The 27,455-nt window shown below is 40.2% G+C and overlaps 1 protein-coding gene across 6 annotated transcripts in view; it reads right to left on the reverse strand.

The window, feature by feature from the left end:
* The window catches only part of NFATC3 (nuclear factor of activated T cells 3), a 139,304-nt gene that overhangs the window by 12,985 nt on the left and 98,864 nt on the right, over window positions 1-27,455 (reverse strand). For 3 of the 6 annotated variants that reach the window (XM_038538522.1, XM_038538524.1, XM_038538525.1), the window contains exon 9: window positions 18,532-19,539. In XM_038538522.1, the coding sequence (XP_038394450.1) occupies window positions 18,532-19,539 (1,008 nt within the window). Of the gene's footprint in view, window positions 1-14,499; window positions 14,594-17,855; window positions 18,232-18,531; window positions 19,540-27,455 lie in introns of those variants that run through there. The other 3 variants (XR_005360210.1, XM_038538523.1, XM_038538526.1) reach the window with 2 other exon arrangements.

Raw genomic sequence — 27,455 nt, forward strand, 5'->3', positions numbered from 1 at the left:
AGATCACCAAGTTTTCAAAGAGGATTTAAGGACTACAGTATATATGAAGTATTTTAAAGACTAAATATACAGTCAAAAGTCTCCTTTCTGAGGATGCCCAATCTCCATAACAGAATCTTCCAAAACAGACACGAAAGTATAGATCATGTGATTCATAAGTAAAAAGAAAGAAAGAAGTCCAGGAACAAAGCTAAGAGGCCAGCAGACCCTAGTGACTTTTACAAGTAGATTTATGCAATGGTAATTGCATATTATGCTATGGAAATATGCAGTCCCCAAGACATCTTTCTAGTTCCTTGAAACATTGTTGACAGCTTCAAAAAATACCTGATTCATTTCTGTCACAAAAACTTTGACAAAACACCTGAAGAATTAACACCAATTCTTTCTTTAAGATTTATTTATTTGAGAGAGAGAGAGAGAGAGAGAGAGAATATGCAGGGAAGGGAAGAGGGAGAGAATCCCAAGCTGACTCCTCTCAGAGCCCCAGTGTGGGGCATATCACAACCCTGTAATTAAGACCTGAGCTGAGATAAAGAGTTAGAAGCTTAACCAAATGAGCCACCCAGGAGCCCCAATATCAATATTTTCTTAAACTCATCCAAAAGATTAGAGAGGAGGGAATATTTCTTAACCCATCCTAGGGCCAGCATTACTGATACCAAAGCCAGACAAAGACATTACAAGAAAACTACACAATATTCCCTGTAAAGACAGATGCAAAAATCCTCAAAAAATACTAGAAAACTAAATTCTGCAGTACACTAAAAGTATTATATATCACGGCCAAGTGAGATTTATTCTCAGAATGCCAAGATGGTTCAGCATATGAAAAGCAATGAATGTAATTGAAATGATTAGAATGAAAGATTAAAATACTACATGATCAATGATGCAGAAGCAGCATATGACAAAATTCAATTCACTTTCATAAACACCTAATAAACTAGGAATAGAAGGGAATTTCCTTAACATGATAAAGGCCATATATGAAAAACCCACATTACACTCAATGGTGAAAGACTGAAAGCTTTCCTACTAAGATCAAGAACATGATAAGGATGTCCATTCTTGCCACTTCAATTCAACATGGTCCTGAAATTTCTAGCCAGAGCAATTAAGCTAAAGAAATAAAAGGCAGGGGATCCCTGGGTGGCTCAGCGGTTTGGCGCCTGCCTTTGGTCCAGGGCATGATCTTGGAGTCCCGGGATCGAGTCCTGCGTCGGGCTCCTGGCATGGAGCCTGCTTCTCCCTCTGCCTGTGTCTCTGCCCACCCCCAGATCTATCATGAATAAATAAATAAATCTTAAAAAAAAAAAAAGAAATAAAAGGCATCCAAATTGTAAAGGTAGAGGTAAAATTTTCACTGTTCAAAAATCATCTTTCTGTTTGTTTTTTGTTTTGTTTTGTTTTTTACAGAAAGCTTGAAAGAACTGACATACAGGGATGCCTGGGTGGCGTTCTGGTTGAGCATCTGCCTTTGGTTCAGGGCCTGATCCTGGGATCTGGAATTGAGTCCCACATCGGGCTCCTTGTGTGGGGAATCTGCTTCTCCCTCTGCCTATGTCTCTGCCTCTCTCTCTCTCTCTCTCTCTGTCTCTCATGAATAAATAAAACCTTAAAAAAAAAACTGACATAACAAAAAATGTTAGCAGTAATAAATTAAGTCAGCAGTTATAAAATATCAACACACAGGGGCACCTTGGTGGCTGGGTGGGTTGAGCATCTGACTCTTTGTGCTCAGGTTTTGATCTTGGGGTCGTGGTATCAAACTCTGTGCTCAGTGTGGAGTCTGTTTGTCCCTTTCTCCTCCTCTCCCCACTTGTGCTCTTCCTCAAATAAATAATTTTTAAAAATAAACACACAATATTCAGTTGTATTCCTTTATTAATTTTTTATATTATTTTTTTTTTAATTTTACTCATTTATTCATGAAAGACACACACACTGAGAGAGGCAGAGACACAGGCAGAAGGAGAAGCAGGCTCCATGCAGGGAACCTGACGTGGGACCCGATCCCGGGTCTCCAGGATCACGCCCTGGGCCAAAGGTGGCGCTAAACCACTGAGCCACTCGGGCTGCCCCTGTATTCTTTTTTAAAAAAAGAATTTATTTATTTATTTGAGAGAGAAAGAGAGAATGGTGGGGAGGGGTAGGAGAGGGAGAGTCCCAAGCAGACTATGTGCTAAGCACAGAGCCTGAATCAGAGATCGATCCCACAACCCTGAGATCAAAACATTAGCTGAAACCAAGAGTCTGATGTCCAAGTGATTGTGCCACCCAGGTGCCCCCAGTTGTATTCTACATACTTTCAATCAACAACCCAAGAAGGAAATTTTTTTTTAAAGATTTTATTTATTTATAAGAGAGAGAGAGAGAGAGAGAGAGAGAGAGGAGAGACGCAGGCAGAGGGAGAAGCAGGCTCCATGCAGGGAGCCCAACGCAGGACTCCATCCCGGGACTCCAGGGTCACACCCTGGGCTGAAGGCGGCGCTAAACCGCTGAGCCACCCAGGGATCCCCTAGAAGGAAATTTTTAAAAAAAATATTTTATTTATTTACTCATGAGAGACACAGAGAGAGACACAGAAAGAGGCAGAGATACAGGCAGAGGGAGAAGCAGGCTACATGCAGGGAGCCTGATGTGGGACTCAATCCCAGGACTCTAGGATCACGCCCTCTGCTGAAGGCAGATGCTAAACCGCTGAGCTACCCAGGGATCTCCCCAAGAAGGAAATTTAAAAATCAATACCATTTACAATAGCATCAAAAAGAATAAAAATATTTAGGAATTACCAAGGAAGCTTAAGATTTGTATGTTGAAAACTAAACATTGTTGAAAGAAATTAAGATTTCTAAATAAATGGAAAACATCCCCTGTTCATGGACTGGGAGACTTACTAATTTTTTAAATATTTTATTTATTTGGAATAGAGAGAGAAAGCATGCAAACATGTGTGCACACAAGCAGGAGGAAGAGGCTCCATACTGAACAGGGAGCCCAACGTGGGGCTTGATCCCAGGACCCTGGGATCATGACCTGAGCCACCCAGGTGCCCAGGAGACTTAATATTGTTAAGATGACAATACTATCCAAAGCAATGTACAGATTCAATGTAATTCCTAGCAAAATCCCAACTGGATTTTTACTGATACATTAAAACCAATTCTGAAACTCATATGGAATCTCACGTCTTAAGCGAGATTTCCCCCACTTTTCAAATCCCTTGTTTGTGCGGGTCTGGGGGGGACCCCCTGCAGCCAGCACCCTGGTGAGGACAACTGACAGTAGAAGAGGAAAGGGGTTCTATACTAGTCCTGCAGGAAGAACCACATGGCACGACGTCTGCCTTACTGGCTTTCTGGGAGGTATTCCTTCCATTCCTTCCACTCTTCTAAGTGTTCACGTTTAGTTTCAGTTTTGGAAAAATGTTAAGCATTTATTTTGAGGTAAAAATAAAAACTAATTTCATACTAAAAAAAAAAAAAACAGTTTTGAAAACAAGAACAAAGATAGAAGAGTCACATTTCCTGATTTCAAAACTCACTACACAAAGCTACAGTGTGAACAGGTATAAAGACACACACAAACCAAAGGAACAGAACAAAGAGCCCAGAAACAAACCCTCAAAATATATGGCCAATTCACTTTCAAACAAGGGTTCTAAGACCATTAAATGGGGAAAAGCAGTCTTAAACAACAATACAGGGAAAACTGAATATCTATATGCAATAGAATGGAAACTGGACTCCTACTTCACACCATATACAAAGTTAACTCAAAATGGATCAGAGACTTAAACAGAAGAGCTAAAATTACAAAACTCTTAGAAGAAAACATAGGGCAAATCTTCATGACCTTGGATTAGGCGATGATTTAAATATAACACTAAGGGATGACTGGGTCGCTCAGTGGTTCAGCGTCTCCCTTTAGCTCAGGGTGTGATCTCAGGATCCGGGATCGAGCCCCCCATTGGGCTCTTTGTGAGGAGCCTGCTTCTCCCTCTGCCTGTATCTCTGCCTCTCTCTGTGTCTCTCATAAATAAATAAATCTTTAAAAACCAAATAAATAGCAATAAAAGAAAACAGATTAACAGGGTCTCATCAAAATTTAAAACATTATAGGACACTATCAAGACAGTGAAATGAGAATGTAGAGAATTGGAAAAAATATTTATAAATAATACGTCTGATAAAAGATTAATACTCAAAATATATAAAGAACTCCTACAACTCAACAACAAAAATAATGAAAAAATGGCTAAAGATCTTAAAAGTAAAGACTTTTTCAAGAGAAGAAATAGAAATGACCAATAACCTCATGAAAAGGTGTCCAACATCGTTAGTTCTCAGGGAAATGCAAATTAGCGTCACAATGCGATACTACTTCATATCCATTCAGGATGGCTATTATTAATAACAAGTGTTGGCAAAGAAGCAGAGAAATTAGAACCCTCATGCATTGTAAATGTAAAATGCTGCAGCCACTATGGGAAAAATACCAATCTGGCAGTCTCTCAAAAAGTTGAACAAGGAATTTCCATATAACCCAACAATTCTACTCCTAGGATACCTAACAGAACTGAAAACAGATTCTGATACCTGCACACCAATGTCATTGCAGCATTATTCACAAGTCAAAAGGCAGAAGCAAATAAGTGTTTTTCACCAGATGAATGGGTAAACAAAATGTGACTATATACATAATGTAGTATTATTCATCCATAAAAAGGAAAGAAATTCTGATACACGCTTGCAACATGGCTGAACCCTGGATAAAACATTATGTTAAGTGAGGTAAAGCCAGACAAAAAAGGACAAAAGTTGTATCATTCCATTTATATGAGATATCTTGAGTAGGGAAAGTCATAGATACATAAAGTAGAATAGAGATTACTACTGGCTGGAGGGAGAGAGAATGGGGAATTACTGCTTAATGGATACAAAATTATTTGGGTTGAGGAAAAAGTTCTCAAAATAGTGGGGACAGTTACATAATGTGAATGTGCTTAATGCCACTGACCTGTACACTTAAAATGGTTAAAATGCTATATTTTATGTATGTACATTTTACCACATTAAACAAATTCCAAAAACAAACTTTGGGTTTTCTCATACCTGTATGAAATGACTGAATTAAGGTTTTTACAGCTAACCATTAAAGCAAGACGTGACAGATCCTTGTAAATCCATCTTAAAATTTAAAAAATCTGTAATAGGGGATCTCTGGGTGGCTCAGCGGTTTGGCGCCTGCCTTTGGCCAAGGGCACGATCCTGGAGTCCCGGGATTGAGTCCCATGTCGCCTCCCAGCATGGAGCCTACTTCTCCCTCTGCCTGTGTCTCTCCCTCCCTCCCTCCCTCTCTCTCTCTCTCATGAATAAATAAATAAATCTTAAAAAAAAAAAAATCTGTATACAAAATCTGTTCCTTTTGGGATCCCTGGGTGGCGCAGCGGTTTGGCGCCTGCCTTTGACCCAGGGCGCGATCCTGGAGACCCGGGATCGAATCCCACGTCGGGCTCCCGGTGCATGGAGCCTGCTTCTCCCTCTGCCTGTGTCTCTGCCTCTCTCTCTCTCACTGTGTGCCTATCATAAATAAATTAAAAGAAAAAAAAAAAAACAAAAAACAAAAAAACAAAATCTGTTCCTTTTATCTTAAAGTTTTAACAAATTAAATATTTACAGATCCTGAAATATGTTTGTGGAAAGGAAAGCAAAATTTCCCCACTTGACCAAGCTGCTTTCTTTAGCCACCTAATCAATATATATAGACATTTCTGGTTTATACAAACAAGGCAATGACCTGGTGGGTAGATGAAAATAAAGGCTTTGAATCCCTAGTTTCATCACTTACAGTACTGGTGACCCAAGGGAAGTCACTTAATCTGTGTGAATCTGTTTACTTACTTACTCAAAGAAGGTAGAGTCTCCTGAAATGTATGTGCAGGCACTCTGCAACATTTTATAGACATGCAATTATTATTATTTAAGTTGATAAAAGCAGGACATGAATTGATCACTTAGTGCCCTCATCTAGTCTCATGACTAAATAGCATATGCAAGCCAACAACTCTCAAATTTGTATCTTCAGTCTATAACTCACTTCCAAACTCTAGACTCATTCATCCAAATGACTACTTGATATCTCTACTTCAGTGTTCAACAAATATCTTAAATGCAACACATCCAAAACTGAACACCTGATCTTTCTCTAAAACCTACTCTATCCACAGCCTTCCCCATCTTAGCTGATGGCAATTTCATCTTTCTAGTTTCTCAGGAAAGAAACAAAAAAAAAACCTTAGTGCCAATTTTAAATTCTTTCTCTCACACACCTTATATGAAATCTGCCGGGAAATGCTATTGGCTCAACCTCTAAAATATATCCAAAATCAGACCATTTCAAAGCTCCTATACACTACTACCTCGTCTAAATCATTTCTGGCCTGGATTACTACAATTGCATCTTACCTGGTCTCCTTGTTTCTGCCCTTACTTCCCTACAGTCTTTTTTCTAATAACCAGGAGCCAGAGCAGCCCAGCTAAAACTTAAATCAGATCATGACTCATCTGTTCAAACCTTACAGTGGCTACACAACTCTACATAGCAGTTCTTAAAGTATGATCAGGGACACGAGGTTTTGTCCAGAGAACCTTTAAGAGTGCCTACGACTGTCAAAAGAATAATCCTAAAATGTTTTTTTTTTTTTTTTTGCTTTTGTCACTATCATTCTCTCATTAATCTATAGAATTTTTTTTTAAGATTTTATTTATTTATACATGAGAGAGAGAGAGAGAGAGAGAGAGGCAGAAAAACAGGCAGACGGAGAAGCAGGCTCCATGCAGGGAGCCTGACAAGGATGTGATACCTGGTCTCTAGGATCACGCCCTGGACTGAAGGCGTTGCTAAACCGCTGAGCCACCTGGGCTGCCCTATGGTGGAGTTTTCTAGTGGAGCTACATGATGGTGACTTCAGTGCTATAATGGAATGTGTGCCTGTGTCTTGTTTTTAAAAAATAGATATGTGCCACATAAATATAAGTTCTTGGTGATCTTCAATTAACTCAAGGTTATAAAGGAGTCTTGGAACCAAAAAGTTTGAGAACTGTTGCCCTAAATGTTATGGTTCCCTGTTATTTCCTTGACCTCATCTCCTACTACTTTCCCCCTAGATCCCTTTTGTTCCAGGCACATTAGCCTCACTGCTGCTCCTCTTAAATGAAACCAGGCATGCTTCCACCTTAAGGTCTTTCCTCTGGTTGTCACTTTTGCCTGCAATACTCTTCCCACAGGTATTCACGCTGGTAGTTTCCTCATCTTCAAGATGTTTTTTGTTTTTTAAAGATTTATTGATTTATTTATTTTGGAGAGAGAGCGCCTAGAGGGCAGAGGGAGAGGGAGAGGGAGAGGGAGAGAGTGAAGCACAATCAGACTCCCTGTGGAGTGTGGAGCCTGACATGTGGCTTGATCTCACCACCCGTAAGATCATGACTTGAGCTGAAATCGAGTCAGACGCTCAAATGACTAAGCCACCCAGGTGCCCTTCATCCTCAAGTTTTTGATCAAATGTTACCTCATCAACAAAACTTAGATTGCTCTACTCAAAACTGCAATTTGCTCCCCACTTTACTCTTCACAACACTCCAAATATTCTCTACCTTGCTTGCTCTTTTTCTGTTTCAAAGCACTTCCAACATTTTATAATTTACTTATTGTATTTATTGTTTACTGTCTCTTCTTTTTTTCCCCAAAGATTTTATTTATTCATGAGAGAGAGGCAGAGGCAGAGGGAGAAGCAGGCTCCATGCAGTGAGCTGATGTGGGACACAATCCCTGGACCAAGGGATCACGCCCTGAGCTGAAGGCAGATGGCTCAACTGCTGACCCACTCAACTAGAATGTAAGCTCTGTGATGGTAAGAATCTGTTTTATCCACTGAGGGCCTACAATAATGGTACTTAGCATATAACAGGCATTTGATAAATGCTGTTTGAATAAACCAATGAGTACAGTTGGGTTAAAGATTTAAAATTAAAAATTTCTTCTTGTAAGAAGTCCAGAGAGAGAGATCCAAATATACAGGGAAGTTAAGTATAAGATAAAGCTGGCATTTTAAATCAAGTAGAAAAATGATTTCCTAATAAATAATGTTTGGACAACTGGGTAGGCATCTGAAAAAAGTAAAATTGGATCAATTCTTCATACATTCCACCAAAGTACATTCCTGATCAAATAAAGACTTAAAAAATCATAGAAGTTCTCTATGGGAGACAAAACAAATGTTTCAGAAGTTATAAATGTAGGGGCCACCTGGGTGGCTCAGTTGGTTAGGTGTCCAACTCTGTTTCAGCTCAGGTCATGATCTTGGGGTCTTGAGATGGAGCCCTCTGTCAAGCTCTGTGCTCAGTAGAGAGTCTGCTTGGGATTCTCTCCCTCTTCCTCTGCCCCTCCTCCCTGCTTTATTCACGCACATGCTCTCTGTAATAAATTAATAAATCTTAAAAAAAAAGTTATATAAAAGTAAAAAAATTCTTCATGGAATGAATTCATGTTAGATTGGTGAAAATTTTTAACTCATTGCTCAATGAGTTAAGGAACTTAACACATATATTCTATATGTGTTAGGCTTCTATATTCTATAAATTGGTAAGAAAAGGATCAATAATCTAATAGAAAAATAAGTAAATACCAACAGAGATGACAGATGTGACAAAGATTTTCTTAAGCAGTTTTATAAAAAGGTACACAACCCTACTCCTTGGTGAAATGTCAACTAAACTTATAGTGAGAAGCTGTTTTCCACTTGTTCCACTGGCAAATAAGATGTTTGATAGTAGAATGTACTGGTGAAGGTAGGAGAGAAATAGATATTCTCTTACAATGCCAGTGGCAATATAAATTGGTACAACTTTTATGAAACATATCTGGTAATCTTTCTTAAAAAATACTAGTCTAGCAACCTCACTTCTAAGAATTTATCATATATACGTACATACATGGGTGTCTATAAAAAGAATGGAAATAGGCCAGTCGCTGCTAGCACACACTGCTTGGTCCCGAGCAGTTCGGGGCGAGACTCCCAGCACCGTAAACAGAGTCCAAGTGGGCGGGGAACCTCCCCACGCCACCCGCTCCTGTCCCTGCAGAGCCAAGTGTCCGGCCGCCTGGCACAGCTGTGCGCGGAGGAGCAGGTGCTCCGTGTCCTGCGCCCCTGGCCCAGCCCCTCGGCAGGTGCCACGTGGACCCACAGCAGCGCGTGCGGTTCCTCCCCGCGACCCTGGGTGCGGACGGCCCCGGAGGTGGGGCGGAGAGGAGAGCCAGGGCATGCACCTGGGCCCCCGGGCCATGGCGGCGAAGGTGGACCTGAGCACCTCCACCGAGTGGAAGGAGGCAAAACGGCCCCGCCGTTGTCAGCCCTGTCCACGTGGCCTTCTCCAGAAGAGGAGCCTCCCTCCGTGCCAGCCTGTCCTCACCTTTCTGAACACCGTCTAGCCAAGTACCATAAAGACACTTCTTAAAATACATCACTGAATTCCCATTCACCCACTGCACTTTATGGCTCTGGTGCAGCCGGCTTCCTCCAGCTCAGCTTTCATGCCGGGAGCCGCTGAGAGCTTCCTCCAGGGTCAGGCCTCCCCACCAAAATTCACTGCAAACATCTTTTTACAACACCTGTCTCACTGAGCTGTGAAATACTCTTGCCTCTCCACAAAAGAAAGAAAATTAAGACGTATATTATACATCTTTTATAGAAAAATAAAACTCGGGATCCCTGGGTGGCGCAGCAGTTTAGCGCCTGCCTTTGGCCCAGGGCGTGATCCTGGAGACCCGGGATCGAATCCCACGTCGAGCTCCCGGTGCATGGAGCCTGCTTCTCCCTCTGCCTATGTCTCTGCCTCTCTCTCTCTCTCTGTGTGACTATCATAAATAAATAAAAATTTTACAAAAAAAAAAAAAAGATTTTATTTATTCATAGAGATGCAGAGAGAGAGAGAGAGGCAGAGACATAGGCAGAGGGAGAAGCAGGCTCCATACAGAGAGTGACGTGGGACTTGATCCAGGGTCTCCAGGATCACGCCCTGGGCTGCAGACAGCACTAAACCGCTGCACCACCGGGGCTGCCCAAAATTAAACTTTTTTTTTTTAATTAAACTTTTTTAAGAAAAGATTTCTATTTATTTATTTATTCATGAGAGACACAGAGAGAGAAAGGCAGAGACATAGGCAGAGGGAGAAGCAGGCTCCACTCAAAGAGCCTGATGTGGGACTCGATCCCGGAATCCCGGAATCACACCCCGAGCTGAAGGCAGATGCTCAACCGATGAGCCACCCCAGGTGTCCCTCATTAATTATTTTTAAATATATTTTGAAGTGAATTTCTTTTGAAGACTTTTTTTTTTTTAAAGATTTATTTATTTATGATAGAGAGAGAGAGAGAGAGGCAGAGACACAGGCAGAGGGAGAAGCAGGCTCTATGCCGGGAGCCTGATGTGGGACTCGATCCTGGGACTCCAGGATCGTGCCCTGGGCCAAAGGCAGGCGCTAAACCGCTGAGCCACCCAGGGATCCCTCTTTTGAAGACTTCTGATATGCTGTGACATATGCCAGTTAATTAGTCATAGCCTCTCTTAGGCTTTTCTAAGTTTATGTACAAATTTTTTAAAACAAAAATAATCTTTATTTATAAGAGACACACAGAGAGAGGCAGAGACATAGGCAGACCGGGGAGCCTGATGCGGCACTTGATCCCAGGACCCCAGGATCCCAGCCTGAGCCAAAGGCAGATGCTCAACCACTGAAACACCCAGGCGTCCCAAGTTTATATACAAATTTCACTGTCAAGTTGATTCAAACATTTTTTTTTGTTTGAATGGAGTACAATTAATTTGTGTCTATGCAGATAAAAGATACATTTGATGTAAGAAATAAAAAATTCTCTCGGGATCCCTGGGTGGCGCAGCGGTTTGGCGCCTGCCTTTGGCCCAGGGCGTGATCCTGGAGACCTGGGATCGAATCCCACGTCGGGCTCCCGGTGCATGGAGCCTGCTTCTCCCTCTGCCTGTGTCTCTGCCTCTCTCTCTCTCTGTGTGTGACTATCATAAATAAATAAAAATTTAAAAAACAACAAAAAAAAAAACCAAAAAATTCTCTCAAATGCTTGCAGTTGCTTCACTGGGTCTAAAAATTTAGCTTTCTTATCATATACCCAAGAGACACTATGTCTAAGGTCCTGAATCCCCATCATGGTCTGTTCTGCATAAGCCACTATCCAAAGCCTACATGGGCATTATTTATGGGGATTTCCCGCTTCTGGAGTTATTCTCATAAATGTTTGATGCTGGATATTACATGATGCTTTCCAGAAAAGCATTCATGAGCCACCTAGAGTCCCGGTTAAAGGAGAACGTTCACTACTGGTCTCCCTCCACCTCATTTCCCTAAAGTCATTAAATACTTTGTGACCCACTCTCAGTACTGACTATATGTGGCTTTATTTAGTTTTATTTAAATACAATAATCACCAGTAAAAAACTAATATTCAAACAGGTAGAACACAACACTGACAATAATATTTACCTCTGCTCCTCCATACCAGCCTCCTACTTTCCTCATTCTGAATCTTGTCTTTTATCATCCCCATGCTACTTGAAAGGAGACACTTCAGCGTCTGAGGTCATGTCTAGAGTCCCTGTTTACAGTCGAATTTGTAACTGCCCTACATTCAGGATCGGCATGTTACTGCGCAGAGCCTGCAAGTGGCAGTTTCAGTTTTCACCATAGCAGCAGGTCAGGCTATATTTAACATGTACCCTCTTCTCTGCTGAAAGGCTGCAGTGCAGCTCTGTTAGTTTGTGAACAAAAGAGGACAAGTGGGAATTGAGGGATTCTAATGGAAAGCTGTAAATGGATTCAGCTCAGTCACAAATTAAATGGCCTATATTTAAAGGTCAAAGGCAGTCTAGTTTAACAATATTATAATCTTAATTAAATGCTTAAAACACAGCAGTGACAATTTCTATATTTCTGTACTGTTTTAATGTATATCGTTTGGTCCAAAGACTGGGACATACACACTATAATGAATGGAAATGTTTAGGAAAATTACAATTCCAGGAATAGGAACTGTAACAAGTAAAAACTTATCAATAATTTTATGGATGTAGAGAGCACAATTTTCAAGCGGGGGCAATGGTACACCTAGATAGCAAAGAAATAAGAAGTATCAAAAGAACTTTGAATAATGCCCTAATTGGATAAGAGATATTACAGCCTTCCAAGAGGACTTCTTGAAAGAAAACATCCCTTGGTAAAAATCAGTATTCTGCTGTTGTTATTCCCCCAAAGAATACACCTTGGGAAGAGACCCACACTACACTGAAACAGACTGTTCTTAGCTTGGAAGGTTGATATGAGGGGCCAAAATCACCCCAAGGAGACTGAACAAGGATAATTGTAAAGTTTAGTGTTGGATTCCAAAAACAACATACGCAAAAAACAAGGGGGTAGGGAGTGGGGAGAGAAAGGATGTGATTTAGCAGTACTTATGACTCACTAAATTAACATTAAGATGGAGCTAAGAAAATCCACTGACCTCAGACCATATTGATAAAATAAAGCCTTCTGAACAAGGAAGGTAACAGTCCCAATCCACTCTGAGCTGGCTACGAGTGTGCCCTTCTAGATACTGCACTACAAAAAGGAACTAAAACATCAAGGTCGAGCAGAGGTGGGTGAGGGAGAGGGACAGATGAAGTCGCTAGAGTGTTTTTTAAGAAAGGGAAAGAGATCAAGATTTCATAAATGTGAAGGTCTATTACAAGAAAGATTAGGTTTGTTCTACATGATTCCAGAGGCATCAGAGCCCACATAAAATATGGGCAACGAGAACTCAAAAAGGCCCTGAGATGTTGCAAAGAAGGTGAAGAGGAAGACACACAGAGGAATAAATACCAGAGTATAAACTCCAGGGTGAAAGAGAATGGACCAGAGAGCCTTTAAAACTTCTGAGAATTGGGCAGCCCTGGTGGCTCAGCTGTTTAGCGCCGCCTTCAGCCCTGCATGTGATCCTGGATACCCGGGATTGAGTCCCACATCAGGCTTCCTTCATGGAGCCTACTTCTCCCTCTGCCTCTCTTTCTCTCTCTCTCTCTCTCTCTGTGTCTCTCATGAATAAATTTTAAAAATCTTAAAAAAGAATAAGTTGGAAACGTGTGTTAATAACAACAACAAAAGTAATTAAAAAAAAAACACTTCTGAGAATCTTTTTTTTGAGAAACAGAGTAAGAGTGGAGGAGGAGAGGAAGAGAGGAAGCAGACTCCCCACTGAGCGGGAAGCCCAACGTGGGGCTTGATCTCATGATTCTGAGATCAGGACTTGAGCTGAAATCAACAGTCAGGCATAACTGACTGAGCCATCCAAGGCATCCCTGGGAATCTATAATCTTAAGATTGTCCTGGCCCCTCTGACAAAAGAGGCTCTACAGAGAAAATGGCAGTTTTTTTCAACATATTCCGATTGCTCTACATCTGCAGTCTCATTTCATAGACCAATGAGAAACATGACTGCAGATACAGGAAAAATACCTGAAGTACTGAATTAGGAGCCAAGAGACAGGTTTTTAGTCTTTATATGCTATTAACTGTGTGTTACCCTGGACGAACACCACAGACTCTGTAAAACTCAGATTATTCACCTATAAAATGAGAGTTGTATTATTATTATTTTTTAAAGATTTTATTTATTCATGAGACACACAGAGAGAAGGCAGAGACCCAGGCAGAGGGAGAAGCAGGCTCCTCGCAGGGAGCCTGATGTGGCATTCAATCTTGGAAATCTGGGATCACATCCTGAGCCGAAGGCAGATGCTCAACCTCTGAGCCACCGAGGTGTCCTGAGGGAGTTGTATTAGAGGTATTTCTAACATCTGTTAAGTCTTCAACTTTTTTTTTTTAAAGGTTTTATTTATTTATTCATGAGAGACACACAGAGAGAGGCAGAGATGCAGACAGAGGGAGAAGCAGGCTTCCCGAGGGGAATCTGATGTAGGACTTAAGTCCCGGGACCCTGGGATCACAACCTGAGCCAAGGCAGATGCTCAACCACTGAGCCACCTAGGTGTCCCAAGTCTTCAATTTCTTTTTTTTTTTTTTTTCCAAGTCTTCAATTTCTGAGGTGAGGTACACTAATATCTTCTCTGTTAAATGTCATTGAACTGTGTTAATGTCCACATTTCTAAAAATAAGAGTCAAGTAATAATTGGATGATTACTGACTCTATCTATTTAAAAATGCAAAGTAAAAAGAATATTTTATCTTTAATCTTTTAAAATCTTTAATGTGATCTTCATGTATTTTTATTTTAAAATTTATTTTTTTTATTTTATTATTTTTTCTAGAGGGAGGTGAGAGAGAGAGAAAACACAAGTACAGGAGGGGGAGAAGGGGGGGTGAGAGAGAGAAAGAGAGAGAGAGAGAACCTTAAGCAGGCTCTACACCCACCGTGATGCACGACACAGCCTTGATATCGTGAGCCTGAGATCATGACCTGAGCTGAAATCAAGAGTTGGACATTTAACTGAGCCACCCAGGTGCCCTAAAACAGAAATATGATTAACAAAATTTAAGACTAGATGATAAATATATATATATATTTTAAAGATTTATTTATTTATTTATGATAAACATAGAGAGAAAGAGAGACAGAGACACAGGAGGAGGGAGAAGCAGGCTCCATGCCGGGAGCCCGATGTGGGACTCGATCCCGGGACTCCAGGATCACGCCCTGGGACAAAGGCAGGCGTTAAACCGCTGAGCCACCCAGGGATCCCCGATGGTAAATATATTTAACTAGTGTAACACAAATTAAAATAATTGTGTCCTCCAGTTGTAGAGTGGAAATTACTTTGTACTTAATATTTAACACAATATAGAAAAGTTAATAATAAAACCTGAGCTTAGGCTAACTGCAAAGTTCACCTAAGTGCTTCTAATCATTTATGGTGTGTTTTATGGCTTCCTTTCATTTATTTTTATTTTTAAAGATTTTATTTATCTGAGAGAAAGAGCATGAGGGGTGGGGAGGGGCAGAGGAAGAGGGAGAAGCAGACTCCCCACTGAGCTGGGAGCCCGATATGGGGCTTGATCCTAGGACCCTGAAATTATGACCTGAGCTGGAGGCAGATGGTTAACGGACTGAGCCACCTAGGTGCCCCTATGGCTTCCTTTTAAAGCTAACCAAAAGGGAACATTCAAATGCTATGAAGTTTCAAATGTTGTTGTTTTTTAGTGAATTTGTATTAAAACTTTGCAAAATTGTAGGATTAAGTACCTAGAACTTTACCTTTAAAGGCAAATCAAAATAACATCATCAATGAGTCAGCTGGCAAATATTATACATCTAATAATCCAAGATGCCCAGGAGTGCATTTTAGTTCCTTCCCCTTTAAATACTGCTAGAACCAATGGCAATGAGAGGACTCAACAGATCTTCTGTAGGGCTACCATCTGGGAACTTTTCTTGACTGTGTGGCCTCTATAATGAATGGAACAAATATGAAAAAAATTTTATACCTGCCCTCATATTTCCAGATTCTTTGTTTTGACAACATATTTTCACATATTCAAAGGGTAAAATAAAATTTTCATAAAACCTTTCCAGAAGTTCCAATTTGTTGCCCCCAAAATATCAAACTGATAAATTGGAAAAAGCAGTTCCACTACCTCTGGTCCCTTTTTAGGAGGAAAAAATCTTCATTTGGAAAGAAAGTGAGCTGGAATACACTTTGAGGTGTGCTCAATAAATCTCGTGTCTTTAGTTCCATCACAAATGGGTGGCAGGTTATCTATCACTCAAGGTCTTGCTCTTTGTCTCAGGATTAAAATTCTAATTATAAACCTTAAAAGCACAGTGAATAGTCTAAAACTGCTAAAAGAATGAATAAGGAACATTTTAAAAGTATGTATATTTGAAAAAGCCTTATTTTAAATTTGTTTTGTATAATAGAAGTCTCCTCTTTACCTGTTGTTCACCATTATTAAGTAGGCAGTGACACTTATGCCAGCTGTACAAAAAGAGAATAGCAAGACATAATACCAGAGCCCTCAAGTACTCCCGACACAATTGTGATAGATCAGATACAGTTGTGAACATGTGTTCATGCAGTGAAGTTCTGCACACATGTTCCTCTATGAATTAAAGAAAAAAATTAAAAGTTCAAGGGATCTCCTTTAGCACAGAGTTCTAACCACCATGGCCTGCTGTTGCTGGAGGCAACTATATAGTACTGCATGAAAAAAGATTAGACTAAAAAGATCTGATTCCAGTTTCAACTCTGCTCCTTACCAGTTGTGTGACCTTCAGAAAGTCCAATTCTCTAAATGATCACTATCTCAGAGACATAGGATTAATAAGGATTAAAAGAAATAATGAATAGGAAAATACTATGCAAATTGTAGGTGTTGCTTCAGTTTACACATACACAATTGACTCCTGAATAACATGGGTTTTGGGGCACCAGGGTGGGTCAGTTGGTTGAGCACCTGACTCTTGGTTTTGGCTCAGGTCATGATCTCATGGGCTGTGGGATGGAGCCCTCTGTCAGGCTCCACACAAAGATTCTCTCCCTCTACCTCATACACACACTCTCTCTCTCAAATCTTTTTAAATTTTATTTATTTGTGAGAGAGAAGGAACACGATGGGTGGGAGAGGAAGAGACAGAGGGACAAGCAGATTCCCCACTGATTAGGGAGCCCAAAGCTGGGTTCAATTCCAGGACCCTGAGATCATGACCTGAGCTGAAAGCAGATGCTTAATGGACTGAGCCACTCAGGTGTCCCTTCCTTATGATTTTCTTAATAACCATTTTCTTTTCTCTAGCTTACTTTACTGTAAGTATATAGTATAAAATACATATAACATATAAAATGTGTTAATTGATTGTTAATGTTATCAGTAAGGCTTCTAACCAACAGTAGACTATTAATAGTTAAGTTTTTGGGGAACTGACAGTTTTAAGTCAATTTTTTGACTGAGTGAGAGTGGGTGTACCTAACTCTCAAGGTGTTCAAGGGCTAACTGTACTTTCTGTTTACACACAAATGACTTGGCACATTCCGTCGTGGCTTTGAGAGCCATCTTTTACTATGTCATTTGCCCTCCAGCCATTAAGGTGAATCGTGCTTTCCCAGACACAGCTCTCTTTCTACTTATGTTGCCTGATTTGCCCTCTGATATTCATTTACTGAAAACACATACTCATACTCTAAGATCTGGCTCAAATATCATCTCCTCAAGGAAGTTTTGAAGAATCTTTTTTTTTTTTTAAAGTAAGTTCTAGGTCCACTGTGGAGCTCAAACTCATGACCCTGAGGTCAGGAGTCCTAAGCTCTACCAACTAAGCCAGCCAGTTGCCCCACTACTGAATCTTTCTAATGGAATCTGTCCCATCTCTCTGATGATCTCCTAATGTGCTTCTTTTAGACCTTGACTGTAAGTGACTTAGGCCTACTATACTGTGTAGTCAGTCAGGTACTGATCTGGTGGAAGCCCTGGGCAATGGGGATGCCTTATTTACCTTCCTTCCCCTTATGCTTGGTATTTGGGATTTAATACCAGCTTTGCAACTAAGTAGTAAATTCAGCTTCTCCAGATGTGTAAAAGAGATGGCTGACTTAGAATCACTATTCTCTACAGAAAATACAGAATCAGAGAATTAAAATTCTATATCCATGTTTTTAGAGTCTTTACAACTTTCATATTGAACACTTACAGGTAGTTTTCACTGAATTTCTATTTAGACAAAATTTGACTACCATATAAAAGATAAAGCCAAGAACAAACTCTAAAATTATTACCTGAAAATACTTTCTTGGGGAATTTTCAATTACTGAAATAACTAATATTCCAGAGTTTGTTCTCTAATTTAAAAACAGGGATCCATCTGCCAACTTACTACATTTATATAAATAGCTTTTTATCTTGGTGCCGACAGCTGTGCCAGCTACAGTCAACCAGTCTGGTCTTGTACCATTACCACTATCTGACTCAGCAAGCTGGCAGGGCCACAGAGGAACAAGTTCTTTACTTGTGTGAGTCTCCTCAAGGACAGGAATTCTATCTAAACATATTCCTGGTATTTCCAGCATCTAAACTCTGTGCCTTCCAAACAGATGCCATTCAGCAATATTTATTGAATTCCATTCTCCAGGCACTGTGACTTCATCATACATTCTGAAAGAAAAGATGCCCAATCAATTTCATGTCCTTAGTTCCATTACAAATGGGTAATAGGTTATCATTCAAGGTCTCATCCTTTGCAACAGGTATTAGTGGTAAAACAGACTTTAAAGCATAGATTTTCATGTCTGCATGAAACTATATTAACATATTTCTAGTAACAACAACCATTTAAAAAAAAAAGCCCAATCACATGCCATATACCAGTAAGCAATCCATGGTGACCTTTTTAGGACTATCAGAGAAGGAAGTTTCCGAATCTTCATTGCTTCAAGAACATAAAGATAAACTTACCATCATCTAAAGTGATGTCCTGTAGACCAATTGTTGAAAAGTTAGGTTCCTGCTCTTCAGGTTCAGGCTTAATGTTCACAGTTGCCTCATCAGGTGGAAATGAAGCTGGATCACACAAATTGTGACATATTAAGGATGAAGGTGCAGAAAGACCTCCCTGGCCTGTACTTTGTGCTTGCGTTGAGTGCTGTCCAGAATGCATTCTGGTGGTTAGAGACGGTGATGAGGCAGTTCCTGAGCTAGGAGATTGGTAAGGCATAGGCTGTAGCTGAGGAGATGGTGGCCCAGAAAGTGGTGAACTAGCCACGGGATGAGAGGCTGCTGGGGAAGCTGTTGTAGCAGACCCTGAATGTGAAGGACCATATGTAATGGGTTGTAACTGAGGGGAAGGCTGGCCTGTGACCTGGTCAGTCCCTGGAGAAGAAAGAGATCTTTGTCCTGTGTTCGAACAATGGTATCCCAATGACTGCAGGTGAGGCAGGGTCTGCACTGAGTGAGGTGTATGAGCTAAAAGATGTCCTGTTGGGCCTGAATTTGAAGAATGAAAAGGTATGGATGATGGCGGTTGACAGCCAAGATTTATTAAAGTAGGAAGAGTTGCATCCTGTGGAAACAAAACCGGATCAAATTCTTGACTAGAGGCAGCATTAACTGGAAGACAAGTTGGTCCGTTGTACACAACATTAGTTTGCATAGGCTGATAGGAAGACCCCACAGGAGGTGTTGGTGTGACTTGAAAAGGCTGGTGCATGATTGAAGAAGGTATCATTTGCTGTTCTTTACCAGCACTTTCATCCCTACACTGCAACTGTGGCAGATGACATGAAGTTACCATGGATGCATATGTTTGCTGGACGGGACAAACCAAGCTTCTCTGTGTTGACAGTACACTATCACGTGGGTGTCCTGTGTCTGAGGAAGGCCTCTGAGTTTGGGCAGGATGAGGCACAGACAATGCTGGAACTGAAGACAAGTCAACCTCTTCTTTGTGTTCTTGCTTCATCAAAACTAAAAAGAAAATGATTAAAACAAATATTATTACATAATATATACAATGATTATGAAAGGCCTTCATTCTAGGCTACATAACTATAAGGATGCATCCAAGCCAGGGGTTAAAAGTTCAAATGCCTTCAGAGAAGTCAAATACTATAAAATAGGTGAAGTCAATAAGCAAAAGACAACAGGGAGTAGAGTTCTTGCTCTAGAAGTATTCAAGTTAAAAAAACAATACTTCATAGAGCTTTATGAAGTGACGTGGAAAGATCTCTAAAACATTCCTAAATAACAAAAAAAGTGAGTTGCAGAACAATGTATACATATCAAAATTCTTATAAAGTATCATGTCGGGCTCCCTGCATGGAGCTTGCTTCTCCCTCTGCCTGTGTCTCTGCCTGTCTCTCTGTGTCTCTCATGAATAAATAAAATCTTAAAATAAATAAAAATAAAGTATCATGTGTGTATATATATACTAATGCATAATACATGTACACATGTTTTTGCTTATATAGGTATGGATATCTCCAGAAAGATGTCATGAAACTGGTAACTGCTGGAAATGGAAACTAGGTGACTAGGAAATAACAGCAGGAGCCAGATTTACTTTTTTTTTTTTTTTTTAAGATTTCATTTATTTATTCATAGGAGACACGAGAGAGGGGGACATAGGCAGAGGGAGAAGCAGGCTCCCTGTAGGGAGCCCAATGTGGGACTTGATCCCTGGATCCCAGGAACACAACCTGAACCAAAGGCTCAGGTTAACCAAAGGCTTAACTGAGTCACCCAGGTGCCCCGGATTCACCATTTATTTATTTATTTATTTATTCATTCATTCATTCATTCATTCATTCATTCATTCATTCATGAAAGACACACAGAGAGAGGCAGAGACACAGGTAGAGGGAGAAGTAGGCTCATGAAGGGAGCCCGATGAGGGACTCGATCCCGAGACTCCAGGATCACACCCTGCGCTAAAAGCAGGCGCCAAATGGCTGAGCCACCCAGGGATTCCCCATGGATTTACTTTCTATTCTATGAAAGTTTTTATATTTTTTTTAGTGTTTTCAACCTGGTATATATATATATTATATATTCAAAAATAAATGATTTTTTTTAAATAAATGATTTTATAAAACCCTCCAAAACTCTATGGCCTAGTAAAAGCCTTGAATTTTAAGGAGCACCTGGGTGGCTCAGTTAAGTTGCTGCCCTTTTTTTTTTTTTTTTGATTATTTATTTATTCACAAGAGACACGAGAGAGGCAGAGACATAGGCAGAGGGAGAAGCAGGCTCCATTTAGGGAGCCCAATGTGGGACTCAATCCTGAGACTCCAGGATCATGCCCTGAGCTGGAAGGCAAACATTTAATCACTGAGTCACCCAGACATCCCAAGTGGCTGCCTTTGGATCAGGACATGATCTCAGAGTCCTGAGATCAGTCCTAGATTGGACTCCCTGCTCAGTGGGAATCTAGTTCTTCCTTTCTCTCTGATGCTCCCCATTTGTGCTCTCTTGCTTGCGTGCTCTCTCTCTCTCAAATAAATAAATGAAATCTTAAAAACAAAAACAAGACCAAAAACCTTGAATTTGAGACCTCTGGTGGTACCTTAGCAGTAACCTACCAGTCACCTATTTTTCATGTTGTACCATATACCAGAGATCTAATCTAATCTTCATAGAGCTTCTAGTTTACAATGATCTTTACATGCACCTCATCTGATCTTCAATCACCAACAGATACAAATTGCATGAGAAATATGAAGGACCAATAAAAGTACTGGAATGTACAAAAAACCTGTTTGAGCTAATAAACTAATTCAACAAAGCTGTAGGACACAAAATCAGCATGTAGAAATCAGTTATCTTCCTATAAACTAGCAATAAACAATCTGAAAAGGAAACTGAGAAAATGATTTCATTTACAATAGAATCAAAAAATAATACTAAAGAACAAATTTGTAGAAATGAATGCATTTTGCTTATTTTAATGTTTATCAAAACTAAACCATCAGTTAATTTTTTGTGTGTCAAAACAACAGATTTCATTTCTCTTGGGAAATATTTCAGTCCACTTCTGTAAAAATTATCTACTTTATCCTCCTATTAAAGTGCTAAAGTTCCTCTAAAAATAATTTTCCTGGGCTGAACATCCTGACTCTTGATTCCATTTTTTTTTTAAGGATTTTATTTATTTATTCTTGAAAGGCACAGAGACAGAGGCAGAGACAAAGGCAGAGGGAGAAGCAGGTTCCCTACAGGGAGTTCGATGAGGAGCTCGTTCCCTGGACCCCAGGGTCATGACCTGAGCCAAAGGCAGACACTTAATCACTGAGCCACCCAGGTGCCCCCAGCAATGTTTTCTTTTTGCAGAAATAGACCCATCCTAAAATTTGGTTTCAGCTCAGGTTGTGATCTCAGGGTCCTGGGATCGAGCCCCACGCTCATTGCAGTCTGCTTGTCCCTCTCCCTCCCCCCTGCTCTTGCTCGATTTCTCTAAAATCAAATCTTAAAAATAAAAATAATTTTCTTGAAATTGTATCTCTTTGTTCCTTCCATGTTTACACTACCTTAAACTAACATTAAAAATTTCAAGATCTTCACTAAAACGTAAATACTTCATTCTAGGTCAAAATAACAATGAGAACCAAAGCATAGTGAAACCTCATCTGACTATTTATTTTCTATTTTTCTTTAAAGATATTATTTGAGAGAGAAAGAGAGAGCACAAGCAAGGGTGAAGGGCAGAGGGACAAGCAGACTCTCTGATAAGTAGGGAGCTGGAAGTGGAGCTCCATCCCAGGACTCCAGGATCTTGACCTGAGCCACTTAACCTGAGACACCAAGGCACCCCCTCATCAGATCATCTACTGAAACCTTGCCAAGTCTCTTCACATAAGCATGGTCTCAATTGGAGGATATGAAAGTATGTAAAAATTAAAATAGCCCTAATATTATATTTATTATAGAGTAGGTAATTAACAGAGCACTTGTGTGGGAGTGCATCTGAACTTGACACTTTTTTTTTTTAAACACTACTACCTACTTATGTGACCAAGTCAAATTTTACTCCTTACTTTTTTTTTTTTTTTAAAGATTTTATTTATTTATTCATGAGAGGCACATATACAGAGAGAGGCAGAGACACAGGCAGAGGGAGAAGCAGGCGCCATCCAAGGAGCCCGATGTGGGACTGGATCCCGGGACTCCAGGATCACACCCTAGGCCAAAGGCAGGAGCCAAACCGCTGAGCCACCCAGGGATCCCGACACTTTTCTCTAGTGTCCTAGCAAGAACAGAATGAGCTCATTATTCACCTGTGTTAGTCTCTAAATCTGCCAAGTGACACATGAGTACACCCTTAATTAACAAGACAACCCTTAAAACAGAGAGAAAGCATATCACCAGTCTTCTTATTGCTTCTGCCCCAATGCTAACATTCCTAAACCAGGCCTGTCTCCAGTTTCTCATTCTTGCCCAGGTATTCCTGTGTTTGTTTTTCCCTTTTTAAAATTTAGATTCAATTTACCAACATATAGTATAATACCCAGTGCTCATCCCATCAAGTGCTCTTAGTGCCCGTCACCCATTGCCCAGGTATTTCAAATATGGTTCACTGTGCCCAACAACTCTGACCTCTCTTATGTCTTAATGTACTTAATTTTCTTTTGACTCTGGCACAATTAGAACTTTCTACCTGTACTACTACTGGATTCTATTTCCCTCTTCTACTTTAGCTTCTACTCTGGTCCCAAGGCACAGTAAATGCCATACCCAGAATGACATTTTCATGTAAAGGAGGGAGAATATTAAGAAAGCCTCTCATCTCTCAATTAGTCCTGAATGGAGGAGGTGAGGCCCCTGGTTACATAAGTGGCTGGTTATCTAAAAAGGAGACAGAGGGACTGAGAACTACAGCATATCCACCTTTTTTGCATGATCCAATCCCTGTTTTTTATGTGCACTCAGATTGAGAGTTCTGCTTTGCTAAATTGAGTATATTTCCACTTTGCGAAATCAACTATCATTTTTTTGTCTATAGGGATTAAGAATCCAACCTGACCAAAACTGAGAAGCCCTCTTGGCTGGTCTATGATTGTTTGTTTTTACTTAGAGGGAGATACAGTTAAAGAGACCTTATAATATCTAGAATGAGTTGAATATTAGATTACCTAATTTTAGATTTAGAAATAGATTAACTCTACCTTTTGTGTTAAATATGGTCACTCTCAAGTTTATAATGTTATGGATAAAGGGATCCAGGGGGGAAAAATCTACTGGTCTACTGGTTTTCAAATCGTAAGAAACCTCTCTTCTCTTCTTCAAGTAATGGATGTGGAAGAGTAGCATCCATAGAATAGAAGCTCTCTGGATTCCTCTTCCAGTATAACCAGAATACCCAAACTAGATTTCACCCTTTTTATATATTGGCTTTTTGGCTAACACTTTATCTGAAGAGTAAAACAATTTAAATAACTTGAAAACCATGCCTTTTTAGACTTATATCCTCCTTGTATAGAGATTAATAAGTGGGTACATTCTGTGGCAGAACTGAGACCTGATCTCCTGACTGTAAGGCAGGCTCTCTCTCTCAACGGGAGACTGGAAAACCACAATCCAAAAGCCTGTCCAGTCAACTACTTAGAGCATAGAATATACTTTCCCATAGATAATATATTATACATGAAAGTTTGATTCTAATGTTGTCCCCCAAAGCCCCACTATTCCAAAACCAGAGCTCAGATGGTACCTCCAGTACAAATAACTACTGCTAGGCTTCAAAGGGAGGTATATTCCCTCAAAAGCTTCAGGTATACTGGGATGGAAGAAAGGGTTCCCACATCACAAGTTTTTTTTTTGTTTTTTTTTTTAAGTAAAGATTTTATTTATTCATGAGAGATACACAGAGAGAGGTAGAGACATAGGCAGAGACAGACAGAGACATCAGGTTTCCCGTGGAGCCTGATGTGGGACTCCATCCCAGGACTCTGGCATCATGGCCTGAGCTTCCAAAGGCAAACACTCAACCACCAAGCCACCCAGGTGCCCCCACATCAGAAGTTTTGAAGCTAGAGGCTGAGTAGAAATTCAGGCACCACCACTGGGAAGGGCTCCTGATTAGGTAATTTGTGAATCATACACATATACTGGGAATGTTCTTCAATTTATAAAGTAAACTAACTATGGGACAAAGAAGGCTAAATATAATTTCTAATTTAAAAAAAGTTATTACACCTGAAGCTAACATAGCATTGTATATCAACTATACTTCAATAATAAAAATTAAAACAAAATAAAAAACTCAAAACAGCCATTTACAACTGATCATTCTTTGATTGGATATTGATATTGATCAGATTCCTACTGCTGGAGGGTTGTCAAAAAGGTAACAAATTATCAAACCCTTTAATAAAAAACAAGCAACTTAGTAGACACTTAACCAGCTGAGCCACCCAGATGCCCCTGAATATCTAAGATTTTTATAACTAAAATTTAAAAAAGAATTGTCGCAACAAATAAAAGGCAAAAATCTTTAATATAAATAATTCATACAAATTAATCAGACAAACAAAACTCTAATATAAGTATCACACACTAGAATACAAGAAGCTACTTAAATTCTGTAAAACTATCTGCTCATGAGTAAAAAATAAAAATGTTAAGGTTAGAAAACTAGTATACTATATATATTGTGGTCTTATTTTTATTTTAAAATGTTACATTATAAATGGATCACAAAAGGATCTAGAAGGATAGAATGAGAGTTTCAGAGCAGAGGACAATTAGGGTACTTGAAAATATTTTTTCAAGTTGTCTCTTTTCCTCTCTTTTTTTTTCCTCCAAAGATTTTATTTATTTATTTGAGAGAGAGAGAGCAAGCACATGAGCTGAGGAGGTGCAGAGGGATAGGGACAAGCAGACTCTGCACTGAGCGCAGAACCAATGCAGGTCCTAATCCCAGAAACTTGAGATCATGACCTTAGTTGAAACCAAGAGTTGGACACCTAACCAACTGAGGCACCCCTCAACTTTTTTTTTTTTTTAAGATTTTATTTATTTATTCATGAGAGACACAGAGAGAGGCAGAGACACAGGCAGAGGGAGAAGCGGGCTCCCTGCAGGGAGCCCAATGTGAAACTCCATCCTGGGACCACAGGACCATGCCCTGAGCCCAAGGTAGACACCCAGGCGTCCCTCAACTTGTTTGTTTGTTTGTTTATTTATTTATTTATTTATTTGACACACAGAGAGAGAGAGAGGGGCAGAGACACAGGCAGAGGGAGAAGCAGGCTCCATACAGGAAGCTCAATGTGGGACTCGATCCTGGGTCTCCAGGATCACGTGCCCTGGGCTGAAGGCGGCGCTAAACCGCTGAGCCACTCAGGCTGCCCTCAACTTATCTTTTTAAAAAAATAAATTCATAGTAACGTATTCACTTTTATAAAAATTTTATTTAAAATTTCATTTAGAACAAAACAAAAAAAGCCAAATACTACAGAAAAAAAGATAGTAATCAACCAAAATAAGGACTACCCAAAGACCTCTTTTTTTTTTTTTTCTTAAAGATTTCATTTTTTTATTAGAGATAGTGAGAGCATGAGAAGGGGGCAGAAGAAGAGGAAGAAGCAGGATACCCAATGAGCAAGGAGCCCAACATGGGGAACCCAGGATCCCAGGGTCATGATCTGAGCCTAAGGCAGATGCCTAACTGACTGAGCCATCCAGGTGCCCCCAAACACTTCTTGAATCTATTATTCTGTGTATCCCACCTGATTTGTATTGTCAATCATAAGGCCAGTGATGACGGTAGTTGAATGCAGTATTTTTTCTGCACTCTGGGGCCTCACTGATTTCCATTCTCCTATATAATGCCCTCTGGGGTTCTGCCTTTATATTGTCTGCCCAACTCATGAGCTGATAATGTAAAGGCATTATATTCTCTCCTTTCTGTTTGCCTGTTCAATTACTACCGCTATGATGGTAACAATGAAAACCTGTAATCTGCTGATCTTCTTCTTTTATTTTTAAATAAATTTTTATTTATTTATGATAGTCACAGAGAGAGAGAGAGAGAGGCAGAGACATAGGCAGAGGGAGAAGCAGGCTCCATGCACCGGGAGCCTGGCGTGGGATTCGATCCCGGGTCTCCAGGATCGCACCCTGGGCCAAAGGCAGGCACCAAACCGCTGCGCCATCCAGGGATCCTGCTGATCCTCTTCTATTGCTTTTTTATTTTTAAACAATCCCAGAAGCCCTCTCCCTTCTTGTTATTTTTAAATATTTTTTTAAATTTTATTTATTTATGATAGTCACAGAGAGAGACAGAGAGAGAGAGGCAGAGACATAGGCAGAGGGAGAAGCAGGCTCCATGCAGGGAGCCTGATGTGGGATTCGATCCCAGGTCTCCAGGATTGCGCCCTGGGCCAAAGGCAGGCGCCAAACCGCTGCGCCACCCAGGGATCCTGCTGATCCTCTTCTATTGCTTTTTTATTTTTAAACAATCCCAGAAGCCCTCTCCCTTCTTACAAGGTTAGATTCTACACTCTCACATCTTCATAGCGTTTGATAACGTTCTTAGACTGTATATTTTTAGTAAGTATCACCCTAAAGGAACCCTATCCTATTATCTACCCTAAAGAATCTTAGTGCTGCTTAAGAAAGTTATACAGCAAATTAATATTGATAAATTCATGAGTATCAACATCAAAGGTGCCCTTTGGTCATGCTTAGAATCCTATTATGTTTCCTTGTTAACTTACTCTCTCCTTCTTTCTTTCTTTTTTAAAGATTTTATTTATTAATCATGAGAGACACAGAGAGAGAGAGGCAGAGACACAGGTAGAGGGAGAAGCAGGCTCCATGCCAGGAACCTGATGTGGGACTCAATCCGGGAACTCCGGGACCACGCCCTGGGCCGAAGGCAGACA

The sequence above is a fragment of the Canis lupus genome, chromosome 5, assembly GCF_011100685.1.
Source record: "Canis lupus familiaris isolate Mischka breed German Shepherd chromosome 5, alternate assembly UU_Cfam_GSD_1.0, whole genome shotgun sequence".
In the NCBI taxonomy this organism is placed as follows: domain Eukaryota; kingdom Metazoa; phylum Chordata; class Mammalia; order Carnivora; family Canidae; genus Canis; species Canis lupus.